General features: G+C 38.6%; 1 protein-coding gene across 10 annotated transcripts in view; it reads left to right on the forward strand.

Annotated features, from left to right (window-relative positions):
- SNTG1 (syntrophin gamma 1) overlaps positions 1-19,964 on the forward strand; it is a 222,200-nt gene extending 202,236 nt beyond the window's left edge. For all 10 annotated transcript variants that reach the window (XM_087961717.1, XM_087961721.1, XM_087961719.1 and 7 more), the window contains 2 exons: positions 18,420-18,530; positions 19,760-19,964. In XM_087961717.1, coding sequence (XP_087817843.1) covers positions 18,420-18,530; positions 19,760-19,960 — 312 coding nt within the window. In that variant the 3' untranslated portion in view covers positions 19,961-19,964. The remainder of the gene's footprint in view (positions 1-18,419; positions 18,531-19,759) is intronic.
- The last annotated feature ends 2,905 nt before the right edge of the window (positions 19,965-22,869 follow it).

Raw genomic sequence — 22,869 nt, forward strand, 5'->3', positions numbered from 1 at the left:
TCTCCATAACCCAATGCAATGAATCCTGGGTTATACAAAACTTCTATGCTGAAAGAACAGATACTGCATCCTAATCAGAGTACTGATGACCCTAAGATGAATTAAAGAGGAAAAACATAGAAGATTGCATTCATGCTGAATCACTAGGAGTTTGAAATGGACTGGCTTTGATTTGTAATTTGGTCAACTAAATTGAGCTACATTTCTCATCTTGCTGATTATTCCAGTTTACCAAGATCAGTTGCAAATCTATTATATAGTCATGTATACTTTGCTTTAAAATTGTATTACAATAATGGGATGAAAACTACTGCATGCAAAGCTAATATTTTTTAATTACAGTGTTCTACTTACATACAAGTTACTATTCCAAGAAGCTATTTGTAAGCCCATTTTCTTCATAAGTCAAACCAACATAAAAAACACCTCATACAGAATACCCTCAAAGTAGTAGTGAGCACCTCAGCTTCTTCTCACCCTTGCTCTTGGGGAATGGGTCTAAGTTGACATTCTCTCAGTGATGGGGGAGCCTCCTTCAGATCTGGAACACCTCTCTGGCATTGATCCGTTGCAGCTTTGGCCACTGGCACCAGAGTGGAGAAATCATCCCATAGGCCATTGGAACTCTTACTAAGGCCTGCCAGCAAGGCAGTGAGGTGCCACCACCCAACACAACTCTCAACTCACAGGCAGAGAAATTAGTTATATGCTGGTTAGTTTTGACCTATGAACAATGGTGGGGAGCCCCACACTACACCATTCTCCAGGGGGATAAGCGGGGGTTAATTTGGTGGAGGCTTCACAATAGCACGAGACCCATGGCTCCAGGTCCTATTAGCCATTCTGTCCCATTTTCCTGCCAAAAGCCTCTCTGCGGAGTTCAGAATAAATGCGGGTTTGGACCATTCTTCTGGGTAGTCTCAGATGGTGTCACTCAACTTTTTTTTCTTGTCCATCTGATTAATCACAGACTCCATAGGCTGACTCTCCCAGGTTGCTGTTCATGCCCCCCCCCCCGGCAATCCTCTTCCTTCCTGAGGAACTTGAATACTCTTTTCAGGTGGTCTGTACCAACCTCCACTCTCTTTAGGTGTAGGACGCAGCCATCCTTGATGGGAGGCTTGTGCTGCCAAGTGTCTATATGCAGTGCACCAAAAATCAATCCTTTCCTGCTTTTTTCCTGACTTCCATGACCCTCTAGATTGGACTTACAAATAGGTTTGTTCATATTGGAAAAAGTTTGCAACTCAAAAGTTTGTTAAATAGAGATTATACTGGCTCAGGGAAACAAAATCTGAGCAGATGCCTTTTCTTAACAATTAATTATTCTGACAACAGTGATAACTTCTAAGGATTTCAGACTAAAGTGCCTAGAATAGTTCCCTCTCTCTACCCTAACTTAGAACAAATGACACAAGCTGAAATAGCTTTCTATTTATAGATTGCTCTCAGGATTAGGTGATATTGTTCTAATCTACTGTAATTGTTATAGCAAAAAAAAACCACTCTCCACATTAGTCACAAGTCAGGTTGTAGTTCTGCAATGGTAATAGCAAAGCAAAGAAGAGCTTATGTTTTATAAATAAAGCCAAATATACATGTCCCAAGTTAATGTTGCAGGATCCAATCTGGGTCAGTCATCGGGACCAGAGGTTTAGTCTTCCAAGCTTTGGGACTCATGCTGGAGCCCATCTTCAGGGAAATTCTTTCTCACCAAAATGTCACATTCTGGTAAGAGAAAAGTTAACCTAAGGATGGGTTATCCTCTGGCCCTAGTGACTAATCCAAATTGGATCCTGCAGCTTATATTTTGTGTCTTGTTGTGCTTCTTCTTTCCTATAAAATGAAAACCAATAACCAGAAACTGTTTTCTTTGCTAAAATCCAGCTGATATAAAACTGTATGAACAGAGGATATTAATGTAGTTATGGGTTCATAATTATATCATTGTAGCAGAGAAAACTTAACACAACCACATTAATCAAAATACCTCTTGTGGTCCGCCAGTGGCCTGTGGAGCTGGCAACAGAGTCAGACAGTGGGGAGGAATATGGGCCAGTCCTGGAGTCTGGGGAGGACAAGGGATCTGTATCCAACATAGAGGTGGGGCCAGGGCCATCTGAAAATTATGTACTGACTCCAGAGCCTCCAGAATCTGACATCAATGAGGCAGAAGAACAAGGGAAGCCTGTTACCAGTGCATGCTTGCGCAGAGCTGCCAGAAGACAAGAACAGTTAAGACAAAAGGGGCGACTTGGGAGTAAGGCTTGGAGATGATTGGCCCCTCCCATAAGACATAAAGGAGGAGCAAAGGGACATGAGCCTTTGCAGAAAGCAACTTTGTTCGTTCTGGTCGGTTTAAACTCCGAAGCTCTGTGTTGACTTTGTGCTCCAATTGGCCTTGTTCAGCTAATTGGCAATTTAGTCGTTGGCAGCATTTCAAGGGAGATAAATGTGGGTGCTTATTAGCCTTATCCTGAAAAGACTCTGGCAGACTTCTGTTGGACAAACTGTTTGGGACTCATTACAGGCTGTGAATGAATATAATTCACAGCCGTTGAAATAAAAAGAGGGCTTTTGGGACTAAGCATGTGATTGTTACTGTCTCAGAAAGCCTTGATTAGAACAATACCCCACTAGCACAATGTATTGATCAAAGAGAAATACCAGCGGCCCTAGCAGACAGTAACCATTAGATTCAGATTCAGTCCTTGAAATACTTTTTCTAGCCTTGTGGCAACATACTTTGTTACTCACCTGAAGCAAGTAATTTGTTTTGACAAGTCCACGACATACCATCAACTCTCACATTACCATGATTACTGCAAGCTTGATCAGTGCTTTTCCGCTGATTTTTCCATCACAGAAACTTGCTTCAGGTCTTGTCAGGCAATACTACTAATTCTTCCAAACTACTTACCTGACCCAAGGACTAAATCTGATTTAGAACTATCCATGGGGCACACCCTGTATTCCATTACAACAGATGTGTGTGCATTTGTGTCAGATTAAGTTTTTTTTAGAGCTGACTTTTAAGAATTTCATTTTCCATATAGAAACTGCATATTTGGTAACTGCTTCTGTCAAATCACTCAGCAAAGTATTTTTCTAAAGGAATAAAACTCAAAATGGTCCAATTCTACTCTCCCAGGGGACAATGGACTCTTGAAACAAGTACCAGAAATAGGCCTAATACTATCTACAAGATAACTAAATACTACCTACCAGCCGCCGCCCCCAAAAAGGCTAGTGTGATCTATAATTTTAGTAACATTTAAACTTTATAAACAGAGCTAAATGTGTTATTTGCAGCTGAATGAGGACAGAACACAATCAACAGTAATGGGTTTTCTTTTGCACAGGTCACAAACAACACAACCATAGCAGGAATGCATTTCTCTATCTGCTAGAATTCTTTTCAGTTAGTTTCTTACCACCTAATAAGTATTCAAGAATACAGATGAAAATTCTTGTTTTAAATTCTGTTTTATGTTTGAAGCTATTGATTGTTTGTTTGATTGATTGATTGATTGGCATATCATACATGGACTTGTTTTAGTTGCCATATATTTTGAGAGCCAGGAAAGTCTACAGAGTAGTCTGGTTAACAACAGTTTGTTTAGTTCACACTGTCGCGCTATCCACAGTATGCCATAAGGAGGCGAAATAACACCCTAATAATATAATAATAATGTGATTTTTGTTAGAGAACACTGTTCATTAAAAAAAATGCAGGTTTAGCTTTTTTGGAACTCTATTTAAACAATTAAAAGTTTTCCCAATTTTTGCTACTATAATTTTGATATTATAAATCCTGTCTAAAGGGTCCAAAAGTTATGAATTATTGTACGTATGTTTCATTTTCATTATAGCAGTTATGATTTAGATTTGTATTCAGATTCAGCTCTTAAAATGCAAAGATCTGAATCTAAATACAGATCTAAACAGGGGTGGGATTCTACCAGTTTGGACCAGATTGGGAAAAATGCACGATCACTGAACTAGTTGTTATACCAGTGGAATCCCATCCCTGGATCTATAATGAAAATGAAACATATGTACAATAATTCATAGATGTGTATTTTATTTGATCTCTTAATAATTTTAACCATGCAACATTACTCTTATTTGTTAATTTTTGTATTGTATTTATTGCTGTTCTTGTTTGTTACATATTTCTCTTTTGATTTGTAAAAAAACATTATCAATTTATTTTTCATGCATTTATATCTGTTCTATTTTTTCATGCATTTCCATCTAAACAATATTAACTTCTTCCCAAAGTTCAAGTTTAGCATAATTAATCTCTTCAACCAACTTTTCTAATGAACATGGCTTTATTCCCCTTAGACATTAAATCCATCATTTTTCTTAATATTTGTATTCCTACGTATTTTCCCCAGTCATTAGAAAAAAATAATTATTCACTGTTAACATATTATACGCTAAATCAAATGAAGTCAATTACTTGTAAATCATTTCATTTATCTCATAATTACTTACAAGTAGCTCAACAAATTATTTAAAAATTGTCTTTCAATTAATTTGCAACTAGCTATTTAATGGGTTTCAACATACTAATTATTAGTGAGTTTTAATCAATTTCCAAGCACTTTGGTTTAAATTATTATATTTCAAGGATAAAAAAACTAATTAAAGGTCTTGTTCAAATGCAAGTAGCTTACAGCTTATGAACTCACAAAATTTCTATCTCCCATTCCATATATCTAATACTATAATTGTGTAGGAGGAATATAGATCTATATTCATTAGTCTGCTGTCACAGACCAATACAGATAATTCTCAATTTATGACCAAATTATTGTCAGGTTTCCAAGTGATGAAATCCATTTAAAAAGAAAAGAGCAAAGTCCATCTTCCAAAACAAATTTCTTTTATTTAGGAAAGCATCAAATTGGCAAAGTCTGTTGTAATTCCAGATCTGGCACAACCCGGAATTACACCACATAATATTGAAAATTAGCCCCTAAAAGTCACATTCCCCAATAGAAGTAAATCATTGTTGCCTGGTGTCATCCATCTCCACCTCCAGGTCTCAGCAAGGTCAGCTTTTGTTCCCGCGGGAAGGAGAACCACCTAGCTTAAACAACTCTCTCTATCTCTACTCCTCCCACCTTAGGAATGTGGCAAGCCCAAAACCCTTCCCCCTATAACCAGCAAAGAAAAAAAGGAATATATAATAAGGCTAAATAAAATGGCTACACATATGTCAATTTTGGGCTTGACAATTATGTTGCTAAGTGAGAAATTTATTAAGTGAGCTTTGCCCCATTTAACGACTTTTCTTGTCACATTTGTTAAGTGAATCACTGCAGTTGTTAAATTAGTAACATGGTTGTTCAGCTTCCCCATTAATTTTGCTTGTCAGAAGGTCACAAAAAGGAATCACATGATCCCAGGACACTGCAACCATCATAAATGTGAGAATTATTTCTTACTCACTGGAATAATATTTGGAGGTAGAAATACTGTGTGTTAACCAACATCTTCACAATCTAACATGAACACAGTACACCAGTTATTATTTTCTATGGCATTTTCACTGGAAAACCTAGTTATTTCATCATTAATAATATTTAGGACATTCAGATTTCAAGCATCTGAATTTTATTTATTATTAAACCCCAGATATTAGCCAGTACATATAAATTATTTTCAGTTGTCTATGAGAACCTGAGTTGTGCAGTCATATACATAGCAATAAAAATAATGCATGACTTTCTACTTCTATAGAACAGGTTATGGGGTACTTTGAAATCTCACTGCTTAGTCTCTCCCAAATATTAATGTTCTTAAATTGAGGCTTGATCTTACACTTATCTCCTAATAGATTATCTTTCTGGTATTAGTCAGAGGACAGGTTGAACAGATAATATAGAGTATAAATTGTTTCTCTTAATATAATACATCAACAAGCTGAATAATCAAGACCTTGTTGATGACCCCAACTATGTCAAGGACCTTGGAGTACTCATCTCTAATGATATAAGTGCTAGAGCCCACTGTAACTACATAGCCAAAAAGGCATTAAGAGTTGTTAACCTCATCCTGAATAGCTTTTTCTCCGGTAATATCACACTACTAACTAGAGCATACAAAACATTTGCTAGACCAATACTTGAATACAGTTCATCAGTCTGGAATCCACATTACATATCGGATATTAATACAGTTGAGAAAGTCCAGAAATATTTCACAAGAAGAGTTCTCCACTCCTCTAATCGTAGCAGAATACCTTATGCCACCAGGCTTGAAATTCTAGACCTAGAAAACCTAGAACTCCACCGCCTTCGGTCCGATCTAAGTATAGTATATAAAATCATACATTGCACTGTCCTACCGGTCAACTAATACTTCAGCTTCAACCATAACAATACAAGAGCACACAATAGATACAAACTCAAGGTAAACCGCACCAAACTTGATTGCAGGAAATACGACTTTAGCAATGGAGTGGTCAATGTCTGGAATACTCTACCTGACTCTGTGGTTTCTTCCCCAAACCTCAAAAACTTTAACCTTAGACTGTCTACTATTGACCTCACCCCTTTCCTAAGAGGTCTGTAGGGGGCGTCCATAAGTGCACCAATGTGCCTACTGTCCCTGTCCTATTGTTTCTTTTTTATTCGTATCCATTTCATGTGTTCATAACCATGCTTATACTTATACCTGTTATCTAATACTTGCTTGACAAATAAATGAATAATAATAACAAAAAAATTTATTGATTAATTACAAATAACCGTTTAGTTCCTTGCAAACAGTATAGTGGTTTCCAAAGTGGGTGGTACTGCCCCTGGGGGTGGGTGGGATGCCTTAGGGGGGCGCTAAGAGGCAAGGGAGCCAGCAGGGGGGTGCTAAGAGGTGGCAGGGGGGCATTCGAGGCACCAGGCCTGCAGGTTCAGTCATTAACTGTAGCACTACTCAGGAGCTGGGGCCTGCAATGTGCCGCCGCGGCCACCTTAGATGCGCTGTCCCTTGCTGCCTCTTAGCGCCCCTCTGCTGGCCCCTTGGAGATGCTAACAGGCAGCAGGGGGCATTCAAGGCTCCGGCTGGCCCTGCAGGTTCACCCATTGACTAGCACCGCTCCGGAGCCAGCACCTCCAATGCGGAAGTGGTGGCACATTATGTGCCGCTGTGGCCACATTCAACGCGCTGCCCTCTGCCTCCTCTTAGCACTCATCTGCTGACCCCCTTGGGGATGCTAAGAGGCGTCAGGGGGGCGTTCGAGGCGCTGGCCCTGCAGGTTCACCCATTGACTGTAGTAACGCTCCAGAGCCGGCACCTCCAATGCGGAAGTGGGGGCACGTTATGTGCCGCTGTGGCCACATTCGACGCACCGCCCCCTGCCGCCTCTTAGCACTCATCTGCTGACCCCCTTGGGGATGCTAAGAGGCGTCAGGGGGGCGTTCGAGGTGCTGGCCCTGCAGGTTCACCCATTGACTGTAGTAACGCTCCAGAGCCGGCACCTCCTATGCGGAAGCAGTAGCACATTATGTGCGGCTGCGTTTGACGCGCCCCCCACCTCTTAGCATCCCCAAGGAGGCCGGCAGAGGGGCACTAAGAGGTGGCAGGGGGCATTCGAGGCACCGGCCGGCCCTGCAGTTTCACCCATTGAGGTGCCGACTCCGGAGCAGTGCTACAATCAATGGGTGAACCTGCAGGGCTGGCACCTCAAACGCACCCCTGCCACCTCTTAGCATCCCTAAGGGGGCCAGCAGAGGGGCGGTAAGAGGCAGCAGGGGGGCGGCACGTTGAACACAGCCACGTAACATGTAACATGCCACCACTTCCGCATTGGAGGCGCCGGCTCTGGAGCATGCTAGACAATGGGTGAAACTGCAGAGCCGGCTGGTGCCCCCCTGCCACCTCTTAGCCAGCCCCCTTGGGGATGCTAAGAGACATCAAGGAGGCATTTGAGGCACCAGCCCTGCAGGCTCACCCCATTGACTGTTGTACCGCACCGGAACCGGCTCCCTCGAATGCGGCAGCATGTTGGGAAAAGCCGCCACCACTGCTTTCCCAAAGTGCCGCCGCTGTCACATTCTGTATGTCTATCCATCCGTCCGTCCATCCATCCATCCATCCATCCATCCATCCATCCATCCATCCATCCATCCAAAAGGTCTGTCTGTTTGCTTGCCTGCCTTCCTGCCTGCCTACCTATCTACCAGACCTACGTGTCTGTCTTTCTGTCTACCTCCCTACCTATCTACCTATCCATATATACATCCAAAAGGTATGTCTGTCTTCCTGCCTGCTTGCCTGCCTGCCTGCCTACCTGCCTACCTATCTACCTATCCATCCATCCATCCAAAAGATCTGTCTTCCTGCCTGCCTGTCTATCACCTACCTACCTACCTACCTACCTACCGATCGATCTATCTGTCTGTCTGTCTGCCTGCCTGCCTGCTTCTCTCTCTCTCTCTTTCTCTCTCTTTCTCTCTCTTTCTCTCTCTCTCCCCCTCCCCTCCCCTCCTCTCTCTCTCTCTCTCTCTCTCTCTCCATGTTCGAAGCGCCGGCCCCACAGGCACATTGGGAAAAAGAGCAAAGCCAGTCAGGGAGGGAGGGAAAGAGGGAGGAAAGGAAGGAGGGAGGGAGGGAGAGGGAGAGAGAGACACAAAGAGAGACCTGATGCATCAGATTGAATGAGGCCTAGTTTCGACTGAGACCCTTTTCCACATTGAAACATCTTTGCCAGCACATTGAAACCTCTTTGGCTTCTATTAAAGGTTTTGTGGACGAAACATGGTCAAGACTATCAGGAAGCTCTCACATTTTGTTGAGGCTTTAAATAGGATCCATTGGACCAGATCTCCACCCTAAAAATTACTTTTCCCCAATGTATTACAGTGCCAATTCTGAACAAGGCAAAACCAAAATGTACTGGTAAATTACAAGGAGAACACACACACACACACGCACACACACACACTCCCTTCTAACCCTGCTGGAGCAGGTGATTGGACTAGAATAGATATCTCATTATCTTTCCCCTCCCTCCTTCCCTTCTTTATTTCTTTTTCTTCCTGTCCCTTCCTTCTATCCCCCTTCTTTGTCTGTCCCTTTTTCTTTCTTTCCCTTTTCTCTTTCTTTTCTTCCTCTCTTTCTCTCTCTCTTTCTTTTCTCTCTCTCCATCCCTCTCTCAGGCTCACCCCTTTAGATCACGAGTCACCAAACTTTTGGACCTCAGGGACTACCAAACTCATAATTTTAAATCCCGGAGACCACTAATATGAATTTTAACTGACGGTGGCTTTCTGGCGTTGGTGGGGGAGAGAGAGAGATCTGATCCAACTTCTCTCTCTCCCTCTTTCTCACACACACAGGCAGGGGTGGGATTTAGACCCCTGATCTAAAGCTGTCAAAACTCCAAAAGCAGGTCAAGTAGCTCTGGGGAGGCTAGTCATAAATTAGAACACTTGCTAAACAACCAGCTATTAAGTGAGGACCACTTGTATTTGGTTTGCCAGTCACCTGGCCACGCCCACCGAGTCACATGACCAGCAAGCCACACCCTCAAATTAGGCCACGCCCACAGAAATTTGAATCCCACCCCTAGGTGGGGGGCATTGAGGATGAGTTTGTAGCACCAAGGGGGCGGTGGACTTAAAAAGTTTGGGAACCACTATACTATAGGTAGTCCTCAGTTAACAAAGGTAATTGGAACCAGAATAACAGGATAACAAAGCTGAAAAGAACCTTGGAGTCTTCTAGTGCAACCCACTGCTCAAACAGGAAACCCAATAACATTTCAGACAAATGGTTGTCCAATCTCTTCTTAAAAATTTCGAGTGTTGGAGCCCCCACAATTTCTGGTGGCAAGTTCTTCCACTGATTAATTGTTCTGTCATGTTATTTCTCTTTAGTTCTAGGTCAGTTCTCTCCTTGATTAGTTTCCATCCTTAATCAGCTTCTTGTTCTGCCTTCAGGTGGCTCTCTTCTTTATGGCAGCCCCTTAGATATTGGAACACTGCTATCATGTCACTCATAGTTATTCTTTTCATTAAACCAGACATACCCAATTCCTGCAACTGTTCTTCATATGTTTGGCGTACAGTCCCCAATCATCTTTGTTGCTCTTCTCTGCACTCTTTCTAGAGTCTTAACATCTTTTTTGTATTGTAGTGACCAAAACTGGGTGCAGTATTCGAAGAATGGTCTTACCAGGGCATTATACAGTGGTATGAACAACTCACATGATCTTGATTGTTAAAGGAGCCTAGAATTGCATTGCTTTTTTGGCAGCTACAGCACACTGCTGGATCATATTTAAATGATTGTCCACTAGGACTGATGGTACCTGGAATAGATGATACCTGTCTTGATAGTGCATTTGGCTTTTCTTGCCTAAATGTAGAATCTTCCTTTTGTCACCATTGAATATATTTTTGTTAAATAGGGCCCAGTGTTCAAGTCTGCTGAGATGCTTCTGTATCTTCTGCTTATCTTCTAGACTGTTGAATCTTCCTGCCAGCTTGGTGTCATCTGCAAATTTGATGAGTTCCTCTTCTATCCCTTCATTTAAATAATTAAATTTAGAATTTCTGTTACTAATCTATTTCTGATTTTAAGCAAGGATCATAGGGCATTAAGTGAGGACCACCTTACAACTTCCTGCCACCTTGCAATGAGCAAAGTCAATGGACAAGCTGGCAGGAAGTGGCAAGTCCCAGATATTTCACAAGGAGGCCAGTAGATGGCTAAGTGTACCATACTGATGTGGTAACTGTGTGGCAAGGCTGAGGTTGACTACGCCAGGTAGAGGATATTTATATACTTTTTTGTTGTGAGCTCAAGTTGGCATATATGGAGTTATCACTTAATTTTATTTATTTCTAACATAAGATGGACTGAGCTGACTAGATCATGACTTGGTCAGAACAACAGTGAATTCCATAGCTTCAATCTTCAACATTTCCACACATTATCTGACAAAGATATAAGTTATATATTTCATAGATTTTTTTTTAATTTTATGTAAGAAATTAATTTTATGTAAGACATAATATTCCACAAAAGTAGCATATTTTCATATAATATTTTACATAATCTGCAAAATTGCAGACCAAAACTTTTTGATTGCTGGGCAATGAAGCCTCATATGTACTAAAATCCACTCTGCATCTCCCCATCTCCAGCCTTCCACTCTTCAAGAGCAATTTTGTAATGTAATTCATGGGATGATAAATATGACTTTAACCAAATTTTCAGTGTACGACCTTTAATCTACTGTATATAGAGCTAGATTTAACAGGGGAGAATATTTAGCTGATTCCAGTATGGAATCTACTTAAATATTTTACTGAACTGATTTTTAAGAAGAAAGATAATATTTCTAATAGCCATGAACTTTTAAATTTTGCTTCTAGTTAATATTTTTTTAGACAAATTTAACTCCTCGGGGTCATTTTTCATTATATATTAACATTAATTATTATCATATAATTAATATTTTTAGCACAGGTATTTTGCCCTACTTGAAAGATAAGGTTTAATTAGAACACTTAGTAATCAATGAAGCAATAAATCCTTAACTCAATCTTTTATATGTCCAGTTAGAAAGTTAGAAATGGATTTAGTAAAATAGAGATACAATATACAAACACACAGATGCCCAAAACCTGGGGCATCTATAGATAGAATCAAGATCATAGCCATAACAGATGCCCAAAACCTGGGGCATCTATCAATAGAATCAAGATCATAGCCATAACTGAAAAAATATACCTCTTCCTCTTTTATGTGTTTTGCACTGGTCGTAGCTGCCATCTTGATTTTTTTCAATCTGCTGAAACTCCCAATATAAACACATTGATAAAAGTTCTCCCATAATTAACAGGTAAGAACATAGAAGACAATAACAAGTACCTTATTAAAACATCTCATCCCTTTTATGATTAACTAGAATAGTTGGTACTGAACATAAGAAGTTACACACTAGATATTTCCTTCCCCAGGGTAGATGCAACATGATCTCCCACAGAGAAAAAAATTCTATTATGGTAGATCACTCCAACCAGGCAGCTAATGATTCCTATGGAGTTATCCAAAAGTCTGGTAGGCATTTTGGCTGATCGGAATAAAGGGTAGCTGGGGCAGCTGACACTTAAGTAGTCATCATCTATCAGTCACCAACCTTCCTGGTGCTCTGAGGAATTTGGAGAGAGGAAGCAACAGAGGAAATCCCTAGAATACTACTAGAAGTTTCATCCTGAATATGGAAAAGAGGCACCCACAGATCATACAATATATTTTAATTCAGAATCAGCTTGCTTCTGAATATCACTTTTTTGCAGTAAACAAGCATAGACACTTGTCTTCATATTGTATTTTTTGGACTCCGCAAGATATCTGGCTGTCCACTGCTAATGTATTACTGCACTAAATGGGTCTTATTTTCTCAATGTTGCTTGCTCTAGAATTCAAATAGCTTTAGCACTTCCGTATTTTCTGAAATTGGGTTTTATTCATGGGCATCGAAGCTAATTGTGCAGCTTCCGATTAAAATTAAATAATTTGTGTGCCAAGCAAGAAAAAGGGCCCTAGAAATAATTGCGACTCTTCACCATGCCAAATTCAGCACCCAGTATACTGCAGGCTATTTTTATTCATGATGAGTATAAAATTGCAGGAAGTGTGGCTGATGCAAGGATGGTAATTCAAAGGCATAGCTAAATAGAATGGCTTTATAATACACATGATTGAAACTACTTTTTTTCTTGTTCAATGTTTTCATACCAAGGAAACCCATTTGATGCAGTAAAAAGAAGAATAAAAATAGGGTTCTTTTGGAACTTGTCATGGGAACTCAGTATCTTTTGCAGTAAAAATAAAATAAAACAAAAATAGGAAAAAAAATGCCTTGCAAGCACAGTAGTGCCCTGCCTGGTTAAACAGCATGCAGAAGAAACCATTTCCACTCTCCATTGTTTCCCTGTGCCACAATGGACAAACTTGCTTCTATTTTATTCTGTGGGGGTCTGGCCTCCTGAATGATGACCCTTCTAAAATGTAATTTGTTCAGAAGGAAAGGTTATCTGCTACCATAATAAACATTTGACACACTTGATACATTAAATCAGTCTGATAATAGAAAGACTGGAGCATTTGTTAGGCTATTATTATATGGGGAGTCATATGTCAATAGTGATTAAGGTGCTAGAGAAGAAGTCTGGTGATCAAGAATTCTGTGCGTCCCTTAGGCACAGAAGCTACCAAATGACTTTGGGCCAGCTACTCTCTGTCAGCCCAACCCGCCTCATGGGTTCATGTGGGAAAAAAACTAAGTGTTATACACTGCCTGGAGTTGTGCAGAGTAAAGGTAGGATATCAATCAGATAAATCAATAAGCACAATCTCTACCTGCTATTATAGAATCGTTAGCAAATCTTGCACAGTTATGCAGTTATAGCACTTTTGCGTTTTGTGTATTTATTTTGGCTTCTTCCTTCAGGCAGTCTTCGTTTATTCATGAATGTAAGTGGGTTTACTTCATTTATTTTAAGTCACTATATCCTTCAAGTATGGTTCCTGTGCATCTTATGTAAGCAAGGTATAAAACAAAGTCATTTTTTAAAAGTTGTTAAACTGCATAATCTGCTGTTTAAAATATTCAAATTTAAAGCCCTTTCTCAAAAAATTGGAAATTGTCAATTGGTATCGCAAAGATATCAGAATAAGCAGTAGGTGAACTTTTCTTGGAGCAAAAATTTTACAATCTCCATACTGAACCACCCAGAAACAATTTCTGTGAAGATCTTTAAATCTGAACAGTTGCGGATCCTTTTAGATTTAGAATATGCTTCATGCTAGCATCTTCTTCTGGTCTCCATTTTATAAGTATAAAGCAATGCATAAGAATATCCACCCGCAGGAACAGAAAAGTATAACTTGCCAGCATCTTGTTCCTAACACTGGGAAGCTTAGTCAAATTGCATCCTTCCTGCCACTCTAATCCAGCTCCAAGTTTGCTAAAAGTTTATGTAAACATTTTGTAACCAGCATTGTGCATATACAGTACATTTCTTCCCTTTATTTGGATCCTGCACCCATATTGACCATTTTTACCCCTTTTATTCATTCAGGGGCTTTTGGTCGCAACAAAAGAGTTACCAAAGAGTTGTCCAAAAAAAGGGAACGCTATTGAGCAATTGCTTGTAGATAATTTCTTAGTCATGCATGTACTTTGAAAATTCAATTCAAGCCTATTAACTGCAGGGAAGCTATTTTTCTCCCACCTCTCACTCAGCTACAAGCAGTCTAAATCTCTAGCCACCAGAGCCAGTAGTGAGGTTTCTCGGAAGTTGTAGGTAACCAGACACATTTCGCATTTCTACTTCACAGCAAAAAACAGCAGCAGAAAATATATCAGTAAGTCAGGTGTTGCTAAACTGGAAATGAAAGCTGTAATTTCCGTAGGATCACTGGGGCAAGGAACATTCTTTAATGGATGGAGTTTTCACCACTCTATCTTTTCACATTTGCTCCTAAAGTTCTTTCTATCTCTCCCTTTTCAGTTTCATGGAGCAGTATTGGTCCATAAGTTTAATAAAGGAATATTAAAGTATAGAGAAGACATCAGTGTTCTGTCTCTGGAAACCCTTCTAAAACAACAGTTGATTTAATAATAATTCACCAAATTAATGTTGATTTATAATTTATTTAAAGGCAACTACTTATTTTAAAATTAGTAGAAATCTAATACATGCCAAACTTTATTCAATTTACCTATTTAACTGGTTTGATTTGAAATGGCATGTTCATTTCCAATAATTTATTTCTAAAGATTTTCAGATATTTCCAAATTTTCCTCAACTCACATATGTTGAACACCCCCAGATTGCTCATACTATTATTTCTTTAGTCTTACCTCTCATGGTTTTGAGATGTGTGTGTTATGTGTTATTCCTGTTACTGAGACCAACATTTTTGACCACCCAAATGGCCATCTAAACTGAGGAATCTCCACAGGTGCCACCAATGGCATAAAAACCATGGGTGTAACTGGGTGACCAAAGTCACAACCTTTTTTTATGTAGGTGTGATAATATGGCAGAATGTTTCTATAGCCTATTACCAGACCTTGAGTGTTTCGGAACCAATGAGCGGATGAATGCACACACTCATCTCCACTTGTGTGAGCATCAGGCAAGCATATACATTTGTGTGCCATTTGCATGAGTGGCAGGTGCACGTGCCTGCTGCTCACATAAATGGAGCTGCACGTGCATGCACTTGCCCACTACTCATGTGGAACCATCCCCCACCCCAATCCACAATGCCAGAAAAGTTGGGGAACTCAGTTCTATAGTATATGGATAGAGTTTCTATAGCATAAAATTTGTCCACATATATGTGTGTGTATCAATATGTACATAATCACCCTTTTTATTATTTATGTAATTGTTTTCTTGGTATGCTTGTTGGGGGGGGAGAGGGGGGGAGAGAGAGAGAAATAGAGATAGGTAGGTAAGTAGGTAGGTAGACAGGCAGGCAGGAGAGAGGGAGGGAGGTGTGGGGAAGAGAAGAAATAGGATACTAGCTCAATGATTAACACTATCAGATATCTGTATCTTATCCTGCCTCTAATTTTTCATTTTTATATTACTAGGCAGAATGTTGGCCAACATAGATCATCTAAGTGTGGCTGTGTTATGATTTTATAACTGAGTTTCAATATCTATCATTACTGCTAAAGAAAATAATAACATTTTGATTACTATTTTCCCATATTAATTTACATTAATGTACAACTTTTGTTGTATGCTAAATCTTGCTTCACCTTTCTTCAGGGGCAGGTATATTCTTAATATGTATACTGGTATACTACACAAAGGATTATATATCTAGTTAACAGAATAGTTTTCTCTACATTTAAGGCTCTTAATCTTAATAGTTTTCCAAGACAGGAACAAACCCTGTCAACCCATGGTTTCTCTTATGTTGTGTCCCTTAAAGATTGATACTTTGTGATTGTATGACATCAACCAAATTGAACAGAGATACAGAATATTCCACAATATTCCTCCAGTTTAAAAAATGCAGTATTAAGCTAAAACTAAGCTTAACATAGGATAATATTAAATTTCAGAGAAGGATTCCAAAACTATGTCATATGAGAATAACATTCAACCAGTATACATTGAATGCATGTAGACTATGAAACAGAATCACATGATAAGTTCCACTCTGACTTTAGCATATTGAGAACTCTGTGCATGTCTAGTTGTAAATATCTTGGGATATCCAAGATATGTGTTTGGTAGATGGAGCTTATAGTATAGATGAAACTCAAAAAATTAGAACATCGTGCAAAAGTTCATTTTTTTTCAGTAATACAACTTAAAAGGTGAAACTAATATATGAGATAGACTCATTACATGCAAAGCAAGATTGTTCAAGCCGTGATTTGTCATAATTGTGATGATTATGGCTTACAGCTCATGAAAACCCCAAATCCACAATCTCAGAAAATTATAATTTTACATGCAATCAATAAAACAAGGATTGTACATAGAACAATATTGGACCTCTGAAAAGTATAAGCATGCATATGTACTCAGTACTTGGTTTGGGCCCCTTTGCAGCAATTACTACCTCAACGCGGCGTGGCATGGAAGCTGTCAGCCTGTGGCACTGCTGAGGTGTTATGGAAGACCAGGATGCTTCAATAGCGGCCTTCAGCTCTTCTGCATTGTTCAGTCTCATGTCTGTCATCTTTCTCTTGGCAATGCCCCATACATTCTCTATGGGGTTCAGGTCAGGTGAGTTTGCTGGCCAATCAAGCATAGTAATCCCATGGTCATTGAACCAGGTTTTGGTGCTTTTGACAGTGCTGGAAAATGAAGTCAGCATCCCCATAAAGCTCATCTGCGGAAGGAAGCATGAAGTGCTCCAAAATCTCCTGGTAGACGTCTGTGTTGACCCTGGACTTAATGAAGCACAGTAGACCAACATCAGCAGATGACATGGCTCCCAAATCAACACAGACTGTGGAAACTTCACACTGGACTTCAAGCATCTTGCAGTGTGTGCCTCTCCATTCTTCCTCCAGACTCTGGGTCCTTGGTTTCCAAATGAGATGCAAAAGTTGCTCTCATCAGAAAAGAGGACTTTGGACCACTGAGCATCAGACCAGTTCTGTTTTTCTTTCGCCCAGGTAAGACGCTTCTGATGTTGTTTGTTGTTCAGGAGCGGCTTGACAAGAGGAATATGACATTTGAAGTCCATGTCCAGGATCCGTCTGTGTGTGGTGGCTCTTGATGCCCTGACTCCAGCCTTGGTCCACTCCTTGTGAAAGTCCCCAACACTTTTGAATGGCCTTTTCCTGACAATCCTCTCCAGGCTGCAGTCATCCCTGCTGCTTGTGCACCTTTTTCTTCCACACTTTTCCCTTCTGCATAACTTTGTATTAATGTGCTTTGATACAGCACTTTGGGAACATCCAACTTCTTTTGCAATTACCTTTGAGGCTTTCCCTCCTTATGGAGGGTGTCAATGATGGTTTTCTGCACAACTGCCAGGTCAGCAGTCTTTCCCATGATTGTGATTCCTACTGAACCAGACTGAGAGACCATTTAAAAGCTCAGGAACCCTTTGCAGATGTACTGGCTTAATTAGCTGATTAGAGTGGGACACTTTGAGCCTAGAATATTGAACCTTTTCCCAATATTCTAACTTTCTGAGATTGTGGATTTGGGTTTTCATGAGCTGTAAGCCATAATCATCTCAATTATGACAAATCACAGCTTGAACTATCTTGCTTTGCATGTAATGAGTCTATCTCATATATTAGGTTCACCTTTTAAGTTGCATTACTGAAATAAATGAACTTTTGCACGATATTCTAATTTTTCGAGTTTCACCTGTACTTCATCAATTTTGGTTTAAAAGAAAGGATTAATTGTTCCATGGTGCATATTTGCATTACAGATGATATTTTAATTTCAAATGATCTATACATCTTAATGCTCATTCAAAATTTCCATTTATTAGTTACAAGCAACAAGTGTCACTTGCAGTTCCTTAGTATATCTTCAAATTGTCTCTAGATGGCATTCCTATTATCTCAATTTATATTGCTAACAGTTACAAATGACAGTAGCTACCAAATCACTGATTGCACAATGGGAAACTGATACTTTGTTTTAATAAAGATGACCAGAAAATAGAGGCAGATTACTACACTGACCATTAATTTAATAAAATGTAAATAAAGAACTTTTTTCTTCCTGATGTCTCTTTTCTGTTATTAAATAGTTCACTTCAGATAAGAGAGAAAATATATTTGCTAATATTGATATCATTGGTAGATTGAAAATTCCAAGATATGCATTTTCTCCTGTAGCAGTTTTTTACATTAATGTATATATGTATTTTTGTTGTTTTTCTTTTAGGCTGTACTATGGCGGTACAAGTTTTCCCAGCTTAAAGGGTCTTCAGATGATGGCAAGAGCAAAATTAAATTTTTATTTCAAAATCCCGATACTAAGCAGATTGAAGCAAAGGTAAAGAGAAGAACAAAATTCCTTTCCTATTATCAAATTATTGATAACTAAATAACTAAATAACAGGATGTACATATCGTCACCATTTTCTAACCAATTTGCCTGAGTCCAGAACATAGACAGAGCATTCTGTAATGAGTTCAGAACTGGCAATATAATTTAAGAGAAGAAAAACCAGCTTGTGTACTGATTAAAGCATCAGGTGGGCCATGAGTTCTATTCCTATATTCAGCCTGAAGCCAGCTGGGTGGGCAGGCACTCTCTGTGTCAGCCCTAGGAATGAGGCAAGGGCAATCACTTTCACAAAATGTTTCCAAGAAAACTGCAGGATTTGATCATACTGTCACTGGAAGTGAAAGTTAACTCAAAGGTGTGTGTGCGTGTGTGTGCATGTGCACATGCACACACAAAGTAGGAGTAGCAAACAAAAAAAAGTAGAAAAAAGAAAAATCATTTCTCTTTTAAAATATCAGGACTGATATGGGCCAATTATGGTACGTTCATTGTGTTATCACATCATATAGGCAGTAACTTCTGCTGCTGAAAAGTGGGAGATTGGAGGCTTGGAGGAAGAATCCGATAAATTTTATTATTTCCTAATTTTCCCTATTCATTAGAAATACATTGGATAAAATTTCCATTTCAAAAAAAATTATCCTGTTTTGATGTCTAACTACCAAAATAGGGGTATGCTTGAGGAATAGCCTGGCTAAGAAATGGGTAAAAGGGCTCTTTATATACAATATTCTGATATTTTGTTCTTCTGATACACAAAGTCTTGAACACACAGATTTTAAAATTTGTTTCAACTTTACCATCAGAATTTTTCTGAGTTTCTGCAGATTGATAAAAAATAAAATACAAAAGTATGGAAACTGACATTTATTTTAGATTATTGAAAAGAGCAAACTGCAAAGATCGTATCCATCACATAGTTTCTTTTTATTTAACTATCTTTTCCCAATTATTTGGAAATGTAAAATAATTATAATTGTACATTTATATATATAATTATAAATTTATATATTATAAAATCTAGATGTAAAGAAAGTAATTTTGTAGTAAGACAAAAATGTTTAGTTTCACAATGAATAACTGGGTGTATTATGAGTATATTTGATTTTCCTAAGCCTTTGTGTTTGTGTCTTTGCACAAACTTGGTGCTTTTACTACAATATATGATAAATAAATTTGTCTCTCATACCTGACCATTTTGCTTTCACTTTCAGGAATTGGAATTTTCAAATTTATTTGCAGTTCTGCATTGCATCCACTCATTCTTTGCAGCTAAAGTGGCATGTTTGGATCCGCTCTATGTTGGCAGTCAAGCCACAACTGCCACTACTTCTGCTTCTGTTGCTGCTTCTTCTTCTTCTGCTACTACTACTGCCACATCATCTGGCAGCTGCAAATTAAAACATATGACTTGATAACTCCCAGTCTTGTACTTGTATCCTTCCACAAGTATGTAAGACTGCTGTATAAATATTTATCAGCTTATTCCTTGGAGAACAGCAAGCATTAGAACTGAGTCAAGACATGTGGCACCTTTCTGTGGAACATGGTCATATGGGATCATAAATTAAATCTCAATTTGACAAAGCAGCAGTACACACTGAAGTTGAAAATCCCATTGTGGAACAATATCTTTTTACTATAATTTGATTGTGCTTTGACAGCATTCAAAGAAAAAGAAACAAAAATAACTGATACATCACCATGCTTAAGCATTTAATACAATTTTCAAATCTCAATAATAATACAGCGTATCATTTCTTTGTTTCCAAATGTTTTTTTATATGACAATTTACTCAACTCTGTATTTGAAGTAAAATTCTCTTGATAGACTATATATGAAAGAATGACAAGCAAAAGGCATAGAGCGTGTAAGACCAATGAAAAGTGATAACTCCTTAAAAAAGAAAAAGAAAGCACCTTAAATATCATTGCAATTTTGTGTAATTTGGTCAATTTTATTTTGCTTTCAAGCCATTATTGTAATGATCAATGTATAGCCATATTAGTCCAACAGTTTTAAAATTAAATATAAATATATTGAAGCCATTCACAATTGAAACCTACAATATAAGCCAGTTAGACTTTGTATTCAGAGAGAGCAGAAAAGGGCTTATGGGGGGATAGGAGGAATTTAAATAATTGTGTGTTCCTCTTACACAGTTGTTTCATAAAAACAAAATGTTGGAATATTTGTAACATTTGTCAGAGTGCCCCAATATACTTTATTTTTGTCTACATAAAATGTTGGATTACAAACGATTGTTATACACTGCCTGGAGTTGTGCAGAGTAAAGGTAGGATATCAATCAGATAAATCAATAAGCACAATCTCTACCTGCTATTATAGAATCGTTAGCAAATCTTGCACAGTTATGCAGTTATAGCACTTTTGCGTTTTGTGTATTTATTTTGGCTTCTTCCTTCAGGCAGTCTTCGTTTATTCATGAATGTAAGTGGGTTTACTTCATTTATTTTAAGTCACTATATCCTTCAAGTATGGTTCCTGTGCATCTTATGTAAGCAAGGTATAAAACAAAGTCATTTTTTAAAAGTTGTTAAACTGCATAATCTGCTGTTTAAAATATTCAAATTTAAAGCCCTTTCTCAAAAAATTGGAAATTGTCAATTGGTATCGCAAAGATATCAGAATAAGCAGTAGGTGAACTTTTCTTGGAGCAAAAATTTTACAATCTCCATACTGAACCACCCAGAAACAATTTCTGTGAAGATCTTTAAATCTGAACAGTTGCGGATCCTTTTAGATTTAGAATATGCTTCATGCTAGCATCTTCTTCTGGTCTCCATTTTATAAGTATAAAGCAATGCATAAGAATATCCACCCGCAGGAACAGAAAAGTATAACTTGCCAGCATCTTGTTCCTAACACTGGGAAGCTTAGTCAAATTGCATCCTTCCTGCCACTCTAATCCAGCTCCAAGTTTGCTAAAAGTTTATGTAAACATTTTGTAACCAGCATTGTGCATATACAGTACATTTCTTCCCTTTATTTGGATCCTGCACCCATATTGACCATTTTTACCCCTTTTATTCATTCAGGGGCTTTTGGTCGCAACAAAAGAGTTACCAAAGAGTTGTCCAAAAAAAGGGAGCTATTGAGCAATTGCTTGTAGATAATTTCTTAGTCATGCATGTACTTTGAAAATTCAATTCAAGCCTATTAACTGCAGGGAAGCTATTTTTCTCCCACCTCTCACTCAGCTACAAGCAGTCTAAATCTCTAGCCACCAGAGCCAGTAGTGAGGTTTCTCGGAAGTTGTAGGTAACCAGACACATTTCGCATTTCTACTTCACAGCAAAAAACAGCAGCAGAAAATATATCAGTAAGTCAGGTGTTGCTAAACTGGAAATGAAAGCTGTAATTTCCGTAGGATCACTGGGGCAAGGAACATTCTTTAATGGATGGAGTTTTCACCACTCTATCTTTTCACATTTGCTCCTAAAGTTCTTTCTATCTCTCCCTTTTCAGTTTCATGGAGCAGTATTGGTCCATAAGTTTAATAAAGGAATATTAAAGTATAGAGAAGACATCAGTGTTCTGTCTCTGGAAACCCTTCTAAAACAACAGTTGATTTAATAATAATTCACCAAATTAATGTTGATTTATAATTTATTTAAAGGCAACTACTTATTTTAAAATTAGTAGAAATCTAATACATGCCAAACTTTATTCAATTTACCTATTTAACTGGTTTGATTTGAAATGGCATGTTCATTTCCAAGAATTTATTTCTAAAGATTTTCAGATATTTCCAAATTTTCCTCAACTCACATATGTTGAACACCCCCAGATTGCTCATACTATTATTTCTTTAGTCTTACCTCTCATGGTTTTGAGATGTGTGTGTTATGTGTTATTCCTGTTACTGAGACCAACATTTTTGACCACCCAAATGGCCATCTAAACTGAGGAATCTCCACAGGTGCCACCAATGGCATAAAAACCATGGGTGTAACTGGGTGACCAAAGTCACAACCTTTTTTTATGTAGGTGTGATAATATGGCAGAATGTTTCTATAGCCTATTACCAGACCTTGAGTGTTTCGGAACCAATGAGCGGATGAATGCACACACTCATCTCCACTTGTGTGAGCATCAGGCAAGCATATACATTTGTGTGCCATTTGCATGAGTGGCAGGTGCACGTGCCTGCTGCTCACATAAATGGAGCTGCACGTGCATGCACTTGCCCACTACTCATGTGGAACCATCCCCACCCCAATCCACAATGCCAGAAAAGTTGGGGAACTCAGTTCTATAGTATATGGATAGAGTTTCTATAGCATAAAATTTGTCCACATA

This window comes from Notechis scutatus, chromosome 3, assembly GCF_049901735.1.
Source record: "Notechis scutatus isolate UNSWTSFEM ecotype Mainland chromosome 3, rNotScu1.2, whole genome shotgun sequence".
Lineage (NCBI taxonomy): Eukaryota > Metazoa > Chordata > Lepidosauria > Squamata > Elapidae > Notechis > Notechis scutatus.